Raw genomic sequence first — 20689 nt, forward strand, 5'->3', positions numbered from 1 at the left:
GTTCAAAAAAAACGGACATTGACGGAAGCGGAAGAAAACGGATGTTAACTGATGATAATCCGTTGTCATCCGTTTTTACATAGAGATACATCGATGTCCGTTTTTCCACGGATGGATGAAAAACGGACAAACGAACAGCATGTGTGAAAGGGGCCTAACAACTGAAAAACGGATGAAAAATGGATGACAACTGACGAAAAACGGATGAAAAAATGGATGAAAAACGGATGGAAAACTGATGGAAAACTGAACTGATGAACTGAACGGACTGTATGTGTGAAAGGGGCCTAAGGGCTCTTTCACACGGTCCGCCTCCGTAGGCGGATCCGTGCTGCTCAGCGGGGATCGATCCGCCGATCCCCGCTGAGCGGGCGGATGACAGCTCCGTCTCTGCTTGCAGTGCGGAGAGGGAGGTGTCACAGCCCCCGCTGCTCTCTATGGGGGATCGGATGAGAGCGGACCGCCTGTCAGCTCTCATCCGATCCGATCCCTGAACGGATGGAAAAATAGGGTTTCCATCCGTCCAGATTTCACAGACAGGATCAGATACGGATGGCAGCGGGTGTCAGCGGAGGTGTCTCCGCTGACATCCGCTGCCCCATAGAGCTGCATGGAGGATCCGATCAGATCCGCCTAAAAACTGACAGGCGGATTTGATCAGATCGCCCGTGTGAAAGAGTCCTAAGACTGGGATGCCATTAAAGTTCATGTGTGTGTAAAGGCAGGCTTCCCAATACTTTTGGTAAGATAGTGCATGCAGCCCTTATTTGTTACTCTATTTTAATAAACATCCTTCTTTTTTTTTTTAACATAGACTGACAAATGAACAAAAGTATAAGATTTATTTTATGTATTTTTAAAGGTGTTCATTCCTAGTTTTCATCTGGAATGTGAATCATTGTTATAGCCGTGACAAGACCGCATTTGGTTGAATAAATCAATCTTCAGTAGGGGGTTGATATCAGAGTCCAGCTCTAAATTATTTTTTTCTGCTCAGTTTTGTTCTATGTAGATCATAATGAGGATAGACAAAAAATACATTTATATTTAACCTTTTAGACCAGGTTTTTACATTTTTTTTAAATCTCTGTTATTAATACTCCTGCTAATCTTGTCCATGCAGGGTTTGGCCTCCCTTAGGGTCCTTTCACATGGAACGGACTCCGTTCTGCTCAGCGGGGGGATCGATCTGCCAATCCCCGCTGAGCAGGCTGATGACAGCTCCGTCTCCGCTCTGTGTGCAGAGACTGAGCTGTCAGATCCCCGCTCTCCTCTATGGGGAGATCGGATGAGAATGGACCGCCTGTCTGTTCTCATCCGATCCCATCCGACCTGCCAGACAGATGGAAAATAGGGTTTCCATTAGCCTGGATTTCATGGACAGGATCGGAATCGGATAGCAGCGGGTGTCAGCATAGATGTCTCCGCTGACATCCGCTGCCCCATAGGGATGCATGGAGCATCCGATCTGGTCCGCCTGAAAAACTGACAGGCGGATCGGATCGCTCGTGTAAAAGGGGCCTTACATGGAACAAAAAAATGTGGTGTGGAGTTCATCAGAGGAGCTTTGTAATACTAAATACAATTAGCAGGGCTGCCCCAATTTACTCTGCACCCAGACTAAATGAATGGACATGCTTCATTTAGAATACAACTGTAGATTTTGTGACAGGAATCTTAAAACAATATAAAAATACACTTTTGCAGCCTCAAATGTTTATATTGTCAGCATCATTCTCATTTCTGTACCACAGGGACAATATGTGAAGACACCTGATGGCTGCTGCAATATATGTAAAGGTAATATTCAACCCAACAATATGTAACCTTTTTATTTACTCAGTTTTTTGCTGATTGTATGGAACTTGATCGAGATTCATGTTTCAATGCAATTTTCACCTATTGCTGAACTTGGATACGTCTTTAGCTTTCTGGGCCTGAGAAATCAAAGACTGGAATCTTGAATGGGCAAAGAAATAGTGCAAGACAAAACTGTTAGTACTTTCTGCCAACAACTGTTACAACTGGGATGAAATCATTCGCTAGGAAAAAAATGCAAAGTTATTTTATTAGATTAAGTGTTTTGCAATGAGGCAATGAGAAAAAATACAGCTAATATTCCTTTTTTTTTTTTTAACTAAGCAAATGTTGGTTTCTTTTTCTGAGGGACATGATATTGCTTTAAACCTGTAGCTAAATAAGAAAACCAGAAGCTTCAGTAAGTGGAAAAGTTTGATAATAAAGTTGGCAGTGCCTCCACACAGGGCAGGGTGGGGATTCCCTCCCTGGGAAATTAACCAGTAACCTAATCAGAAGATGCCCAGTGGGAGGGACGAAATGCGTCAGCCAGGGGATCGATTTGTGACATCATATCCGGTGGTTGGAACGCACGCCGTGGCGGTGTCCACCACAAGAAACCACTGTTTATTAAGCTTTCTATATATAAGTGGATTTTAGTTTTATATAATAAGCCATACAGTTTTAGACTTTGAGAACCCTTATTTCATTCCTACCATGTACCTTATTCTGAGCCCAATCTTGGAAGATAGAGGAGCATTACCCTAAACATATACAAAGTGGAACGATACATTTCCCTTTAACACCTATTATATTGCATCTTACTAGTTCTTAGATTTAATGGTTGCATTTGTTTTCTTTTTTTAGGTTTTCTTCCCTTTTATTTGCATCTGGTAATTCAGCCAGTAAGTCTGTTGTTTTTCAACAGATCAGCCTCTCCTGCAAATGTAGCAGTTAGAATTTTGAGTCAAACCATTTACCACTCACAGGGGGTGTTTACAATGATCATCTTTTATTTATCTCAAAACCTTTATCCCAAAAGGAAAAAGAACCGTTGCTGTAACTGCTTATGTAACTGCAGTGGGAAGTGAAGTTTGGCTTCAATGTTTTAGTGTATGTAAATCTGCTAGTACATCTAAAACTGCCCTCCCCCCATACAGACAATGCTGCTGTACAAGGGTCCCTCCTATGCTCCTTCATCCAGAGTGGGGACACTCTGGATGAAGAGTGCCTGTTCCTGGCCAAATCACTGAATCAATGAAAACAGAGGGAAAAAGCCTAAAAAAGAAAACTAATAAAATCTACCACATTTAATGATTGGTAAGCTGCAATATATTACATTTTTGGTTTGGGTTTTAATACTGCATTAAAAAAGATATCACCAGAAGAATGTTGCCGCAAAGTCCAGTTGCAAAAAATGATCGGGGAAAGCCTCCGACTGTTGTCCAACTGGCCTGGAATGCAGCTTTCACCAGCGGAAACTGGTGTAATGCTGGAACTCAATGTCAGCCTAACTACTTTGAATTGTAGTCCTTAGGAACCTCTAATCTGCCATAAAACTGGACCTCTAACTTCCTAATAGGCTGCTGGATGCCTAACCTGGCTTTAGCTAGGGCCCTTGATATAACACATTGGGTTTCCACTCAATGTATGCCCCCTTACAGTCACCTCCTATCAGCAGATGCTGAGAAATCATTTGACAGGAAAGACTGGATTTTTCTTGTATAAATCCTAAAGGGATTAGGATCTAATTTATTAAAATAGACCCTTGCTTTATACAGGGTGCCCTGTGCCAAGATTAAAGTTAATGGCACCCTTTCAAAGCCTTTTAGTATTAAAAATGGGACCAGGTAGGGATGCTCCCTGTCAGCTCTTCTATTCACACAGAGAGGCACTGCTTCGTAAGATTAGAGGGAAAACAAATATTCATGGACTTATGGTGGGTTCCACTGAGCATAAATTGTCCACTATGAAGATGATATACGGTTTTATATCTCAGATACACTGATACCTCCAAAATGATGCCGTTGTATTTACCTCAGGAGATGGTTAGCTACCTTAAGCAATAATTTCCTTTGGAATTTAATATGAAGGCTATTAAATATTTGGGCATATATTTAGCTACTGATCTAACAAGACTGTATGCTGAAAATTATGTTCCCTTGCTTTATAAGATAAAGAGAGACCTGGAAGGTTGGGCTAAAGTCACCTTTATCTGATTGGGTATAATTAACATTATAAAAATCAATGTGCTACTCAAGGCTTTATTTCTCCTGCAGAGTGTATCCATTGTACTTCCAAAGACCTTTTTTTTCTTATATTTAGCAGGTTTTTACAACATTTGTGTGGAAAAAGGCTAAGCCCAGATTAACATATCAAATTCTTCCGAGGGCTAAATCTGAGGATGGACTCAAATAGGAAAAATGATCATATAGAAGTAGCTTTGACAAGAATACTTAGCTAGAGATATCATGCTGACCAAATAGTCTGGGAAATGCTTGAGGAAACTATGGCAGGCTGTAATACAGGGGTGCCCAAGTAGCAAGGGCAACTTAAGTGACTTATCACGGGTCACAATGAGCAGATTCGGCAGATGACAAGTTCATGTCCACTCTGCATATGCAGAGCGGACAGGGACACAGCCTGCTCTACCCTATGGGCCCTCCGATCCGATCTGCCCAAGTGGAAGGGGATGGATCCCCTTCTGTTTTTTTTTTAGCGGATCGGATTGGAGATAGACGGGACACAAGTGAATTTACATCTGGCACTCCATAGAGGTGAATAGAGGGTCAGATTGGGTCTGCCTGAAAAATGGACAGGTGGACCCGATCGGACTGAAAGGGGCCCAAGGCTGCCATCACGCTTATGCACTGTGGTTTACCTGCACTGCACAGTGCACCTGTGGCTTTCCTGCAGGTTAGCTGAACTTTGCCACAGACTTCTATTATATCATGCAGGTGTTGCATTCAAGAGTTTTGGTTCACTTTCAGAAAGTGAACCAAACATGCAGGAAATAACAGTCTATGGCTCAGTGCAGGGTAACTTCCAGGTGCACTACACTTTACCTGCAGATCAGTTTGAAAGCAGCCCAGCAGAGTGACCAGTGCAGAAAACAGATATGCCCATTGCTATTTGATTTTAATTAAAAACTGACTTCAATCTTCACTTCAGGAATGCTGCAGGTATCGTTGGCTGTTACTGTCCCATGCAGAGTTCATTTGGTATCACTTAGCCTGTGACTGGACCTGGTGCTATACCGGAAGCATCGGCTCTGCTCTCTACTGCAGTCAGCTTTCATGCTTCCTCTACCGCCGGCTCAATTCTCAACACTGAGGCTCTGGGATGGCGGGTTAGTAACCTGCGATCTGGGCTTGCTGACCCGCCATCCCAGAGCAGGAGATAGGGGGCCACATCAGAGGGCACTCCTGTTGTAATAGATGATAACAGTGCAGTGCTCAAAGATGTAGCCAATGCACAAATAAACTAAGAAAAAACATATAAAAGTCCTTTCACATGGGCTTTCTAACCGGCGGACTCCATTTTGTTCAGCACGGATCGATCCGTCGATCTCCACTGAGCAGGCGGATGACAGGTCTATCTCCGCTCCCTGTGCTGAGACGGACCTGTCAGATCCCCGCTTTCCTCTATTGGAGATCGGATGAAAACAGACCGCTTGTCTGTTTTCATCTGATCCTATCCGATCCTCCAGAGGGATGGAAAATAGGGTTTCCGTCCATCTGGATTTCACAGACAGGATCGGTTCGGATAGTGGCAGGTGTCAGTGGACATGTCACCGCTGATATCTGCTGCTCCATAGGGGCGCATGGAGCATTCGATCAGGTCCGCCTGAAAAATTGACAGGTGGACCTGATTGGAAAGCCCGTGTGAAAGGGCCCTAACTTGTAAAAAGTATGTGGAAAAAAAGAAGTGACTTTAACAGTTCAATAAATAGGTACTTCTCCTTTAAATGGCAAATAAACATTAAAAAAAAAACGTCTGTGAGAAAAGAAGTGACTGAACCAGTTCAAAAAGTGGATGCTTCTCCTTTAAATGACATCCAGATGGCTCAAGTATTCTCAGCACATTTTCACTGTGACCACCAACACACCTCACTCACACACACTCACTCACACACATACCTAACCAAGCGTGGGTGGAGCCAAGATTGCTGATGTCATGCCGCCACATGGTTTGTATGCGGTGACCATATTTGTGAGCTTTGGTGACTATGTTTTTACTATACTTGTTTGTTAAGTTGGATTAATGCTACATTATGTACACTATATTTGGCTCCTGCTGGAGAGCACTTGTTCCATACCGCTGCACTGCTTACCCGTTGGCCTGGAAAGTGCCAGTGCAATTGATGCCATTACCAGAGAGTTATTTCCTTAAAGGGACTGCTCCTGAAGACAAGAGGTTATGCTTCTGGGGGACCTTATAAAGCTTACATACTGCCTATAATTTACATAGCCATACATTCTGGTGAGTGCAGTGTGCTGATGGTGGTAATCAGAGTAGCAAGTACTTGAGCCATCTGGATGCCATTTAAAGGAGAAGCTATCACTTTTCAAACTGTTTAAGTCACTTCTTCTCTCACAGACTTTTAACATGTCATATTTGTGAGTAAAGTTTCAAGTTTTTTCTTAGTTTATTGGCACGTTGGCTACATTTTTGAGCGCAGCTCTGTTATGTACTTATTCACCTAGAAGGGTTTCGTATATTGACCTTTAGTGCTGGCTGCTGTTGATTTCTGCTAAGCTAAGCGCTGACTTTATACACCTACAGGCTGCAATATAGCCTGTAGTGGGTTCCATATTTATATTGAGATCTCTCAAATAGTACCTCTATGTTTACTATTCAGACTTTGAAACTGAGACATCATTAACAAATAGGGAACATTGTCCCACCTATATCTCCCTTTTTTCCATTGGGGGTTTCATTATGGTTCCTCCTAGGTGAATCCCTATTCAATTGGGCATCGGAAAGCAATACTACCGGTAGCTGTATTACATTTTTGTATGCTGGGAAACTATTCCGTTAGGGGAACAAAGGGAGGAGTATGGACAATTTCCCCTGGACACATGGCAATACATACCAACAAACTACAGCATTTTATTGCTATGCATTTGAGGGTGCTTAGAATGGTAGACTCTCTTTCAGGATTTTTGCCCCTCTGGCTTAAGCTGTCAGCCAACATGGGATTGTTGTCTATCTTTTATAAATGACTAAATCATTATGGACCTCATACAGGTCTTCTCAGGGAATAGGAGATGGAGTTGGGGTGTTTGTTTTCTGATTTGCAATGACACATCATCTCAGATTTGACCCACCACTCTTCTATCAGCTTTTAAACACAGGAGACAAATTATACAATTTTAACAAGGTTTTACAGAGTCCAAAGCTGGTGGCATTGATGTACCCCTCTGTTTCAGACAGGTGTTGGAGGGGTTGTGGTCAGTAAGGCTTCTATATTCATACAGCATATGGTGGGAATGTTCTAAGCTTAGACCATTTTGGTCAGAGGTTAGACAACTGATTTCAGATAATACGTCAGCACAAATTAATGATGACCTCACCTGGCACAATAATTAATAAATGCTGTGCACATTCTGACTGGGATGTAAAAGAAAAACATTGTTTCCTACATTTTAAATGCCTCTAAAGGCTTGATCCCTCAATCGGAAAAAAAAAAAAAAAACTCAAACAAACTCAGTTGAAGACTCGATTAAACAGGTTCATTTTGTTATGGAAGGGATGAATGGGTAAATACCTGTCAGGATAGATTTGGACTCAAAGTGGGCAACCTGGATGCATTTTATTTCCTCTTGAGGGGTGCAATAATGACTGGTTGGTTTTTCCAATTGCTGTAGGAATTTACATAAGCGATACCTTACTGAACGTACAGTATCTCCCAAAAGTGAGTACTCTCCTCACATTTTTGTAAATATTTTATTATATGTTTCCATGCGACAACACTGAAGAAATGACACTTTGCTACAATGTAAAGTAGTGAGTGTACAGCTTGTATAACAGTGTAAATGTGCTGTCCACTCAAAATAACTCAACACACAGCCATTAATGTCTAAACCGCTGGCAACAAAAGGGCCCAAAGTGTCAATATTTTGTGTGGCCACCATTATTTTCCAGCACTGCCTTCACCCTCTTGGGCATGGAGTTCACCAGAGCTTCACAGGTTGCCACTGGAGTCCCCTTCCACTCGTTCACGATGACAGCTGGTGGATGTTAGGGACCTCCACCTTCTATTTGAGGATGCCCAACAGATGCTAAATAGGATTTAGGTCTGGAGGCATGCTTGGTCAGTCCATCCCCTATACCCTCAGCTTCCTTAGCAAGGCAGTGGTCGTTTTGGAGGTGTGTTTGGGGTTGTTATCATGTCGGAATACTGCCCTGCGGCCCAGTCCTTGAAGGGATGGGATCATGCTATGCTTCAGTATGTCACAGTACATGTTGGCATTCATTGTTCTCTCAGTGATCTGTAGCTCCCAAGTGCCGGGAGCACCCATGCAGCCCCAGACCATGACACTCCAACCACCATGCTTGACTGTAGGCAAGACACACTTTTCTTTGTACTCCTCACCTGGTTGCCTCCACACACGCTTGACACCATCTGAACCAAATATGTTTATCTTGTCTCATCAGACCACAGGACATGGTTCCAGTAATCCATGTCCTTACTCTGCTTGTCTTTAGCAAACCATTTGTGGGCTTTCTTGTGCACCATCTTTAGAAGAGACTTTCTTCTGGGATGATAGCCATGCAGACCAATTTGATGCAGTGTGCGGCGTATGGCCTGACCACTGACAGGATGACCCCCCATTCCTTCAACCTCTGCAGCAATGCTGGCAGTACTCCTACATCTATTTCCCAAAGACAACCCCTGGATATGACGCTGAGCATGTGCACTCAACTTCTTTGGTCGACCATGGCAAGGCCTTTTCTGAGTGGAACCTGTCCTGTTAAACCGTTGTATGGTCTTGGCCACCGTGCTGCAGCTCAGTTTCAGGGTCTTGGCAAACTTCTTATAGCCTAGGCCATCTTTATGTAGAGCAACAATTCTTTTTTTTCAGATCCTCAGAGAGTTCTTTGCCATGAGGTGGCATGTTGAACTTCCAGTGACCAGTATGAGAGAGTGAGAGCAATAACACCAAATTTAACACACCTGCTCCCCATTCTTACCTGAGACCTTGTAACACTAACGAGCAACATGACACCAGGGAGGGAAAATGACTAATTGTGCCCAATCTGGACATTGCCACTTAGGGGTGTACTCAATTATGTTGTCAGCAGTTTAGACATTAATGGCTGTGTGTTGAGTTATTTTAAGGTGACAGCAAATTTACACTGTTATACAAGCTGTACACTCACTACATTACATTGTAGCAGAGTGTCATTTCTTCAGTGTTATCACATGAAAAGATAAAATAAAATATTTACAAAAATGTGAGGGGTGTACTCACTTTTGTGAGATACTGTACTTAATGAGTCACTATTTGTTGATCGGAAAAGGATCCCTCAGTTCTGTCTCCCCATGTTTTGTTTGTTTTTTGAGTTTGCCTTGTTTTTTTTTTTTGGCAGTTTAGAGTGACCTGTTTATCTATTCATGCAGTTACATAGATATGTGGTAATGTATTTAATTTATGTTGTTGTGAGAAGGGTTGTGCATATTTACTATATGGATAAGTTATGTATTAATGCAAGGTGCTCATACCCCCTCCTAATTACCTGTTTGTGTTCTGTCTGAAAAAAACATTTTTTTCTTTGTTTTAGCTCCAAAACTTTGCATGATACAATCAAAACTGACTGAAATTTCTCAAAATGGCTGTAGTGCTAAAGTCCATCTTACATACTGTAAGGGGTCATGTTGGAGCTCGAGCGAGTAAGTATAATATCTGTGGCATTCCTGGAAAATGTCTATAAATAAAAGAGGTTGCATTACCAGGTTTGAATACAAGTAATGTAATAAATGAAAGCAAAGCATTAGACTATAAAACCTGAAATTATTTTGCTGATATTATACAATATTTTTTAGTTGATGTATGAATATTGCTTCTCCTCTCCCCTTGACTAAATAAACAGTTAGATAATTTTCATATTTCTTGAAGTTGGGCTTTATGCATACTATGCATGTTTAGAAAGAAAATAATATGTACAGTATAGCAGTGTTTCTCAACCAGGGTTCTATGAAACCCTAGAGTTCCTCCAGAGGTTGCTAAGGGTTCCTTGAGTAATGAACAATGTCTGCCTCTCAGATAGGTGCCCACTGACACTGATGTTTTTGTAGCTATCTGTAAGTGGGTAATGCTTCCCAATGAGCACAACTGTAAGGAGCATTCTTCCCACTGACCATCACAGTAATTGTAGATATATAGCCATTTTTAGCATAGGGTTCCCTGAGACCGGAAAGTTATTTTAAGGGTTCCTCAGTGTTGAAAAGGTTGATGTATAGCTAACATCTAAAGCTGATTTGATTGTCTAGTGCCTTTTAATTTTTAATTATATGATCTTATTTAATATAGCGAACAAGGAACAAAGTGTTGTGTTTTTTTTTTTTTTTTTAATGTGGTAACCTACACCAACCAATCAGAATCTGTCTTGCACTAATATAATTACAGCAGAGTCATTTCTGATTGGTTGCTATAATTTACCATGGTTAAGAAATGTTCTCCTGTTTCACTTTAGTGAATAGGACCAAAATATGCCCTCTTTCAAGGTTGAGAAATATTCTTATTTCGGACATTCTTCCAAGTTTTTTTTTACAAAAGGATAACTTGTTTCATGAAAACCATTTCTGGTAACTAGTTATCCATATTTGTCAGCAGTTTTGTCAATGTGCTCGCTAAATTCAGGTAGTAAATTACCAGGTTACATATAATTCAGTGGAACATCAGTTGTGTTTTTCCTGGTAGCCCGACAGAATATGTGTTGTTCAGTGCTAGCTGGCAAGATCTAATTCCCATTCTATGGTGTGTAACAACTGTAATGAATAGTCCTCAGGAAAGTAAAATCATTGCTGCTTTACACTGCCTTGCTATAAATGTGTTTAAATGGCCACTAGAGTTGAGCGGACACCTGGATGTCCGTGTTCGGCGGGTTCGGCCGAACTTGAAAAAAAAGTCCGGGTCCGTGTCCCGGACTTTTTCCAAACTTTACCCGGACGCGAACCCCATTGAAGTCAATGGGGACCCGAACTTTCAGGCACTAAAATGGCTCTAAAACACCAATGGAAAGGGCTAGAGTGCTGCAAATGGCAACAAAATGTAGTTAAGAGCATGGCAAGTGCTCTGCAAACAAATGTGGATAGGGAAATAACTTAAAACAACCAAAAAAAAAACAGAAAAATAAAAAAATGTCTTCATCTGTAAAGGACGAGGCCCATATGGAGTAGGAGGGAGGTTGAGGTGGCGGTGGATGTGGCGGTGCAGGTGAAAGCAGCGGTGGAGGGGGACGAGGTAGCCAACACTGCTTTTTTTCAGTCATTTTAAATTAGTGTACACCGCAAAAGAGTGAGAAAGATCAAAAATATAACAACAATGGCTGGGTAAGGTCGGTATCCATCTCTATTCTGCACAAGGTACAGAAAAGTCCTGTGGGATCCATGCCTGGTTCATTTTAATGAACGTGAGCTTGTCCACATTGTCTCTGGACAGGCGGCTGCGCTTGTCTGTGATAACACTCCCAGCCGTGCTAAATACACGTTCAGATAATACACTGGCTGCAGGGCACGCCAGCACCTCCAAGGCGTAAAGGGCAAGCTCAGGCCATGTGCCCAATTTGGAGACCCAGAAGTTGAAGGGGGCAGAACCGTCATTCACTACATGTAGGCGTGTGCACACATACTGCTCCACCATGTTGGTGAAATGCTGCCTCCTGCTAAGACGTTCCATATGAGCTGCTGGTGCTGCTGTTTGTTGTGGCGTGCTGACAAAGCTTTTCCACATTTCGGCCATGCTAACCCTGCCTTCTGAGGTGCTGGCGGTGCCCTGGTGGCATTGGCGACCTCTTCCTCCTCCTCCGCCTTGGCCTTGTGCTTCCACTGTTGCCCCGCTGTCAGGTGGGAATGCCAGCAGCATCGCGTCTACTAGCGTGTGCTTGTACTCGCGCATCTTGCGATCGCGCTCCAGTGAGTGAATTAAGGACGGTACGTTGTCCTTGTAACGGGGATCCAGCAGCGTGTCCACCCAGTAATCAGCACAAGTTAGAATGTGGGCAACTCGGCGGTCGTTGTGGAGACACTGCAGCATGTAATTGCTCATGTGTGCCAGGCTGCCCAGAGGCAACGAAAGGCTGTCCTCTGTGGAAGGTGTATCGTCTGTGTCCTCTGTATCCCCCCAGCCACACACCAGTGATGGCCATGAGCTGGCCTGGGTGCCACCCTGCTGTGAACATGGTTCCATCTCCTCCTCCATCTCCTCATCCTCCTCATCCTCCAGAACTGTGCCCCTGCTGGACAATTGTGTCCCTGGCGTTTGTGGGTGCAGGAATCCACCCTCGGAGCCACTTGCGAATGACTGCCCTGAAAGCCTTGGAAATGTTACCTCTTCATCCTCCTCCTCCTCCTTCTCCTCCTCATCCTGTGCCACATCCTCTTCCATCATCGCCCGAATCGTTTTTTGAAGGAGGCATAGAATTGGGATAGTTAAGCTGACAACGGCGTCATCGGCACTGGCCATGATGGTGGAGTACTCAAAACAGCGCAACAAGGCACACAGGTCTCGCATGGAGGCCCAGTTATTGGTGGTGAAGTGGTGCTGTTCCGCAGAGCGACTCACGCGTGCGTGCTGCAGCTGAAACTCAACTATGGCCTGCTGCTGCTCGCACAGTCTTTCCAGCATGTGCAAGGTGGAGTTCCACCTTGTGGGCACGTCACATATGAGGCGGTGAGCGGGAAGGCCGAAGTTACGCTGCAGCGCTGACAGGCGAGCAGCAGCAGGGTGAGAACACCGAAAGTGCGCACAGACGGCCCGCACTTTCTGCAGCAGCTCTGACATATCGGGATAATTTTTAAGGAACCTCTGCACCACCAAATTCAGCACATGTGCCAGGCAAGGGATGTGCGTCAAACCGGCAAGGCCCAGAGCTGCTATGAGATTTCGCCCGTTATCGCACACCACCAGGCCGGGCTTGAGGCTCGCTGGCAGCAACCACTCATTTGTCTGCTGTTCCATGCTCCTCCACAACTCCTGCGCGGTGTGTGGTTTTTCCCCCAAACAGGCAAGTTTTAAAACTGCCTGTTGTCGTTTACCCCTGGCTGTGCTGAAGTTGGTGGTGAAGGTGTTACGCTGACCGGATGAGGAGGCGGTAGAGGATGAGGAAGCGGAGTAGGAGGAGTTAGGAACAGGAGGCAAACTGAAGCGCCCTGCAATCCTCGGTGGTGGAAGGACATGCGCCAAATTGCTATCCGCCTCAGGCCCATCCGCCACTGCATTTACCCAGTGTGCCATTAGGGAGATATAATGCCCCTGACCGTGCTTACTGGTCCACGTATCGGTCGTTAGGTGTACCTTGGCACAGATGGCGTTGCGCAGTGCACACCTGATTTTTTCCCCCACTTGGTTGTGCAGGGAAGGGATGGCTTGCCTGGAAAAGTAGTGGCGGCTTGGCACGACGTACTGTGGGACAGCCACCGACATAAGGCTTTTAAAACTGTGCGTCTCCACCAGACGGAATGACAGCATTTCAAAGGCCAAGAATTTTGAAATGCTGGCATTCAGGGCCAGGGATCGCGGGTGGGTAGGGGGGTACTTCCTCTTCCTCTGAAGTGTTTGGGAGATGGAAAGCTGAACGCTTCCACGGGACATTGTGGAGATGGTTGGTGACCCAGGTGGTGGTGTTGCTGACAGATCGTCTGTTTGCGGGGTGGCAGGTGCCAGTATCACTACAGAGGTGGATGAAGAGGCCGAGACTGCAGCAGAAGAGGAAGCAGGAGGAGCCAGAGACCTTTCTTGGTTTAGAAGGTGTCTACTCCACTGCAGCTCATGCTTTGCACTTAGATGCCTGATCATGCAGGTTGTGCTCAGGTTGAGAAGGTTTATGCCTCGCTTCAGGCTCTGATTGCACAGGGTGCAAACCACTCGTGTCCTGTCATCAGCACATTTTCTAAAGAACTTCCACGCTAGAGAACTCCTTTGAGCTGGCTTTGGTGCGCTCGGTCCCTTGCTGCATTGGGCAGTAGCAGGCATAGTGTCTAGGGCACGGCTGCTCCGCTTCTGCACCCTGCTCCCTCTTCTGCTGTGCTGGTGGCTCTGTGCGACCACTGCCTCTTCCTCCAAACTACTCAGGTCACCTGCATGACGTTCATTCCATGTGGGGTCGAGGACCTCATCGTCCTCCACATCATCTTCCACCCAGTCTTCACCCCTGCCCTCCTTGTCGGTCTCCACAATTCTGAGTGCCGCAGCAGTTGGCACCTGCGTTTCGTCATCATCGGAGACGTGCTGCGATGGTCCTTCCATGTACTCATCTTGAGAAATAAGTGGTTGGGCATCGCTGCACTCAATCTCTTCCACTTCTGGGGCAGGGCTAGGTGGATGGCCCTGGGAAACCCTGCTGACAGAGTCATCAAAAAGAAGAAGAGACTGCTGCATGACTTGGGGCTCAGACTGCTTGCCTGATTTGCAAGGGGGTGAGGTGAAAGACGGTGGGACATCGGCTGCAGGTGCCAACTCTGACCTTTCTGCAGTAGACTGGGTGGGAGACAATGTGAAGGAACTGGAGGCACTGTCAGCAACACAATCTACTATCGCCTGTACTTCTTCTGGCCTCATCACTTCTAGAGGCGCATGATGCCCTACCAAATACTGCTGCAGGTTCTGTCGCCTACTCACACTTGAGGAAGGTGTTTCACTTGTGCGTGTAGCTGGAACAGATCGACCACGTCCTCTACTTGCAACAGGAGCTCTACCAGCAGCACCACGACCCAGGCCACGGCCCCTATTTGACGGTCTCCTCATATTTCTGTAATTTATGATCTTGCCCTAGAAAGGTGTTTATTGAATAGCGGAACAAAACAACAACAGTATCGCACGGGTGTATCTCACAGTCAAATATGCAAACTATGCCGCAATTTAATTTTTTACACTCCAAAAGGGTGTATATTGAATAGCGGAATAGAAAAAAGTATATAAAACGGTGTATCTCACACGTACAAACACAGACTAGGCCCCGATTACAATTTTTTGTACCCTAAAGGGAGGATGAGGATGAGGAAGAGGAGTAGGAGGAGTTCGGAACAGGAGGCAAACTGAAGCGCCCTGCAATCCTCGGCGGTGGAAGGAGATGCGCAAAACAAATTTAAAAGGTGTATCTCACACGTACCGATACAGACTATGCCGTAATTAAATTTTTTACACTCCAAAAGGGTGTATATTGAATAGCGGAATAGAAAAAAATTTATAAAACGGTGTATACCACACGTACAAACACAGACTAGGCCCCGATTACAATTTTTTGTGCCCTAAAGGCAGGATGAGGATGAGGAAGAGGAGTAGGAGGAGTTCGGGACAGGAGGCAAACTGAAGCGCCCTGCAATCCTCGGCGGTGGAAGGAGATGCGCCAAACAAATTTAAAAAGGTGTATCTCACATGTACCGATACAGACTATGCCGTAATTTAATTTTTTACACTCAAAAAGGGTGTATATTGAATAGCGGAATAGAAAAAAAGTTATAAAACGGTGTATCTCACACGTACAAACACAGACTAGGCCCCGATTACAATTTTTTGTACGCTAAAGGCAGGATGAGGAGTAGGAGGAGTTTGGAACAGGAGGCAAACTGAAGCACCCTGCAATCCTCGGCGGTGGAAGATGCGCCCCAAAAATTTGGAAGGTGTATCTCACACGTACCGAAACAGACTATGCCGCAATTTAATTATTTTTACCCCAAAGGGTGTAGATTGAATAGCGGAATAGAAAATATGATATAAAAAGGTGTATCTATCTCACACGTACAGACACAGACTAGGCCCTGATTACTATTTTTTGTACCCTAAAGGCAGGATGAGGAGTAGGAGGAGTTCGGAACAGGCAGGAGGCAAACTGAAGCACCCTGCAATCCTCGTCGGTGGAAGATGCGCCCCAAAAATTGGAAAGGTGTATCTCACACGTACCGATACAGACTATGCCGCAATTTAATTCTTTTTACCCCAAGGGTGTAGATTGAATAGCGGAATAGAAAAATTTTTATAAAAGGGTGTATCTCACACGTACAAACACAGACTAGGCCCCGATTACAATTTTTTGTACCCTAAAGGCAGGATGAGGAGTAGGAGGAGTTCGGAACAGGCAGGAGGCAAACTGAAGCACCCTGCAATCCTCGGCGGTGGAAGATGCGCCCCAAAAATTTGGAAGGTGTATCTTACACGTACCGAAACAGACTATGCCGCAATTTAATTCTTTTTACCCCAAGGGTGTAGATTGAATAGCGGAATAGAAAATATGATATCAAAAGGTGTATCTATCTCACACTTACAGACCCAGACTAGGCCCCGATTACTATTTTTTGTACCCTAAAGGCAGGATGAGGAGTAGGAGGAGTTTGGAACAGGCAGGAGGCAAACTGAAACACCCTGCAATCCTCGGCGGTGGAAGATGCGCCCCAAAAATTGGAAAGGTGTATCTCACACGTACCGAAACAGACTATGCCACAATTTAATTCTTTTTACCCCAAAGGGTGTAGATTGAATAGCGGAATAGAAAATATGATATCAAAAGGTGTATCTATCTCACACGTACAGACCCAGATTAGGCCCTGATTACTATTTTTTGTACCCTAAAGGCAGGATGAGGAGTAGGAGGAGTTCGGAACAGGCAGGAGGCAAACTGAAGCATCCTGCAATCCTCGGCGGTGTAAGATGCGCCCCAAAAATTGGAAAGGTGTATCTCACACGTACTGATACAGACTATGCCATTATTTAATTATTTTTACCCCAAAGGGTGTAGATTGAATAGCGGAATAGAAAATATGATATAAAAAGGTGTATCTATCTCACACGTACAGACCCAGACTAGGCCCCGATTACTATTTTTTGTACCCTAAAGGCAGGATGAGGAGTAGGAGGAGTTCGGAACAGGCAGGAGGCAAACTGAAGCACCCTGCAATCCTCGGCGGTGGAAGATGTGCCCCAAAAATTGGAAAGGTGTATCTCACATGTACCGATACAGACTATGCCGCAATTTCATTATTTTTACCCCAAGGGTGTAGATTGAATAGCGGAATAGAAAATATGATATAAAATTGGTGATTTTTCAATAGCACATGTGAACACAGCAGTGTCTTATGTCAGTCAGCTCTGCAGCAGGCTATGAAGGGAAAAAAAAAGAAAATTCCCCTTTAAGTTTGTAATTTTTAAATAGAATAGTACAGACTATGCCACAATTTAATTTTTTTTTTAACCCAAAAGGGTGTATATTGAATAGTGGAATAGAAAAAAGTGTATGAAATTGAAAATCACTCAATAGTACATGTGAACACAGCAGTGTCTTATGTCACAGTCAGCACTGGAGCAAAAAGGCTATGAAGGGGTAAAAAAAAAAAAATCACTTTTAACTTGTAGTAAAATAGATCTAAGATGAACGCTGCACACAACTGACTGATAAAAATAGATTTTTTTTTCTCCCTCCTCCTCCTCAGTGGGCTCAAGTGAGGGCAAAAAAATCGTTCACTGCACCACCCCCCACACAGAAAAATCGATGTATACTGTCCCTGCCTAATCTCCAGCCTGTCCCTAATATGCTCAATAAGATCGTTCACTGCACCACCCCCCACAAAGCAAAATCAATGTAGAAGACTGACCCTGCCTAATCTCCAGCCTCGCCCTAAAATGCTCTAATATCTTTCCCTGCCTGCACTCCGACCTGTCACTGCATTCTTTTCGGACACAATTTTTCACAGAATCACTGTCTGTCCCTAATCAGCAGCCATCACGTATGATGTGTGCTCTGTCCCTCAACTACAGCAGAACGACGCGGCGCGCTGGGGCTCTCGAACTTATAAAGACATGGTCACATGCTTCAGATGGCCAATCACAGCTACTAATACATTAGTAGGCATGGCTGGGATGGCTTAAGGCACACCAGTTAAACGCTTGTTGATTGGCTGTTGAAAGCCCGCTATTAAAAGCGCGCCATTACATACAAAACAGGAAATAAAATGACGAACACGGATTTTAAACCCGAACATACGGTAAAGTTTTCGGGTCCGTGTTCGGGTAACAAAAATCCAATTATTCGGTACGAACACGAATAATACAGTCCGTGTTCGCTCAACATTAATGGCCACCAGTCACCCAAAATTTACCACAAACCCTAGGGAAAAAAAAACTGCTAAGACAGAGGAAAGTTTTCAGGCAGCAAATATAGTAAATGGCACAGCTAGAGCTGGTCATAAAAAATGAACAGATTCCTCCATTCATGCAAAGTGGATGGAGGAATCCCTCTCCTCTGGTACGCTGTATTCTGACTGTGGCCCCTGCTGCTGTCAAAGTACACTGATTAGCAGTTGCAGTCTATTGGCTAATTGAGATAAGTTTTCCAACTTGTCCATTTGACAAAAGTTGTTTTAACGATAGACTTTTGTTGAGTAGGGAGGGCCTTTCACTGATTGAAATTTAGCCAGTCCTTGACAAACCAGCCAGATTTTGACTTTAGACTGATTATTATTACAAAATCAAATCTTTCATTAATAGAAAGAGATTCTTGTAACCATTTAATCCCTTCCTGCCCACATTCTGTTTATGTCCCCTAACTCAATGCCCTATGCAAGGGTATATGTAACTTATCATCCCCATTTTAAGAGCCAAGAACTCAAATTTTCTGCAGCTGCTGGCTCTAAGTACTCGCTGTCACTGACAGCTGTCTGCCTTGAGGTCGAAGTGATATGTGTAGTGCTATCGGTATAATTGTAAATGTAAGGCCTCATGCTTGGGCTTCAGCTTGTTTAAAAAATGCCAGCTCTGCTGCCAGGAAAATGCAGAGTTAAAAACACACTGTTAGCTGCAGTTTTGAATAGCATTTATGGGAGTCTATGGGCATTTTTCTGCGTTTTTTTGGGGGTTAGCCATTTTTTTTTTCAGAAAAAACACCCCCTATAATATAAGAATGCCAAAAAATGCCAAACGTAGCTAAACTTTTATGGGCATTTTGGATTTTTACAGCTCAACAGCCTCTGCTCCTAGACACACAGGCTATCATTTTTTTTCTATTGCCCCTAAATGCCTATGCCTCCAAAGGCCTCTGGAAGTTTATGTGTGCATGGACACATAGGCTAACATAGAGGGGCATTTAGAGGCAATGAAAAAAAAAAAACCCTCAGACGCCCCTAACAGCAGCTGTAAAAACGTCCTGTGTGCATAAAGCCTAATTGTCTTACAGAAAAATAAGCAACATAAATGATAAAAACATTGAGAAGAAAATGCATTGTTGCATTTACAGAGCATTCAACAGCCTGATTAGTCCCAGGTAGTCTGGTGGAAGCTATACTCTTTGGTTATTGTTGTCCAATGTAATGCACCCTATGTCTGTTTGTCAAATGCAATAAATGTTGTGGATTCTGGTGGCCAGATAGAGATATATTGCCTTGCCATATTCCTGTTAGCCCAATCATCTAAAATGCTCAGTTCCTACTAATCAATTAGACCCCTTTAACACGGCTTTCTGATCAGGTCCGCCTGTCAGTTTTTTAGGCGGATCTGATCGGACGCTCCATGCACCTCTATGGGACAGCGGATGTCAGCGGTGACATGTCTACTAACACCCGCTGCTCTCCGATCCGATGTGGTCCGTGATATCCAGACAGATGGAAACCCTATTTTCCATCCATCTGGAGGATCGGATTGGAAAAAAATGGACAGACGGTCCGTTTTCATCCGATCTCCCATAGAGGAGAGCAGAGATTTGACAGCTCCATCTCTGCAAAGTAAGCAGAGACTGACCTGTCATCCGCCTGCTCAGCAGGGATCAGGGATCGATCCCCGTTGAGGAAAACTGAGTCGGCCAGGTGGAAAGCCCGTGTGAAAGGACCCTCATTGTTGAATTCTGAGTAGTCCTATAGAAATGATATCACTATTTCTCTGGTTGTTCAGCAATAGACTTTCCAACAGTAATATTCATGTGTTGCTCTAAGTAACAAAATCTTTTGATCTGATGTCACTAAATGTAATACGATTTATTTACATGCAGGTTTTCAAATTCTTCACTTCAAATGGAGGGAAAATGTAAATGCTGCAAGGAGATAGAGACCTTTCAGAATGTGATCGAGCTGACTTGCCCTGGTGAAAAAAACAAAAACATCACCATCACATCTGCCAAGAGTTGTGCTTGCACTAGTGTGAAATGTATTCCATAGATTTTGGCTAGAAAAATGCCATTTGACAGATGATGTCAGGCTACTTAGTGACAGACTTATAATAAAGCTGCTTTGCCTAAGCCAAACATTTTGTTTTGTGGTTGTATGTCTGTTTTAGATTATTCAAACTTCGTACAATTTCTTGTGTTAACGTGCTTCACATTCAGTTGGATACATTTAAGTTTCAAGTATGTGTGTGTTATCTATGCTAAATCAAGACTATGCACAATTAATCAATGATAATGCCCTGTTTACAGTGTAATATAGGCATATATATGTAGATGCACAAGAATATGGGCATAAATATTGAGACATTGTTATCAGATGGACCAAAATAAGCAGCTAAAACATTTACATTAAAGCTGAACTACAAAAAAAAAAAAAAAAAAGACACACATTAATTTAGTTCTGCATTCATTAAAGTGATTGTAAAGCCTTGTTTTATTTTTATTTTTTTTTAAAGATAACAAACATGTTATACTTACCTGCTCTGTGCAGTTGGTTTTGCACAGAGCAGCCTGGATCCTCCTC

General features: G+C 43.8%; 1 protein-coding gene across 1 annotated transcript in view; it reads left to right on the forward strand.

Moving 5' to 3' along the window:
• The window catches only part of LOC309564997 (intestinal mucin-like protein), a 50179-nt gene extending 29779 nt beyond the window's left edge, over positions 1-20400 (forward strand). Inside the window, exons 7-9 of the mRNA XM_082269729.1 lie at positions 1755-1800; positions 9586-9694; positions 19993-20400. Coding sequence (XP_082125855.1) covers positions 1755-1800; positions 9586-9694; positions 19993-20158 — 321 coding nt within the window. The 3' untranslated portion in view covers positions 20159-20400. The remainder of the gene's footprint in view (positions 1-1754; positions 1801-9585; positions 9695-19992) is intronic.
• The last annotated feature ends 289 nt before the right edge of the window (positions 20401-20689 follow it).

The sequence above is a fragment of the Pelophylax lessonae genome, assembly GCF_965119305.1.
Source record: "Pelophylax lessonae genome assembly, chromosome: 10".
NCBI lineage: Eukaryota > Metazoa > Chordata > Amphibia > Anura > Ranidae > Pelophylax > Pelophylax lessonae.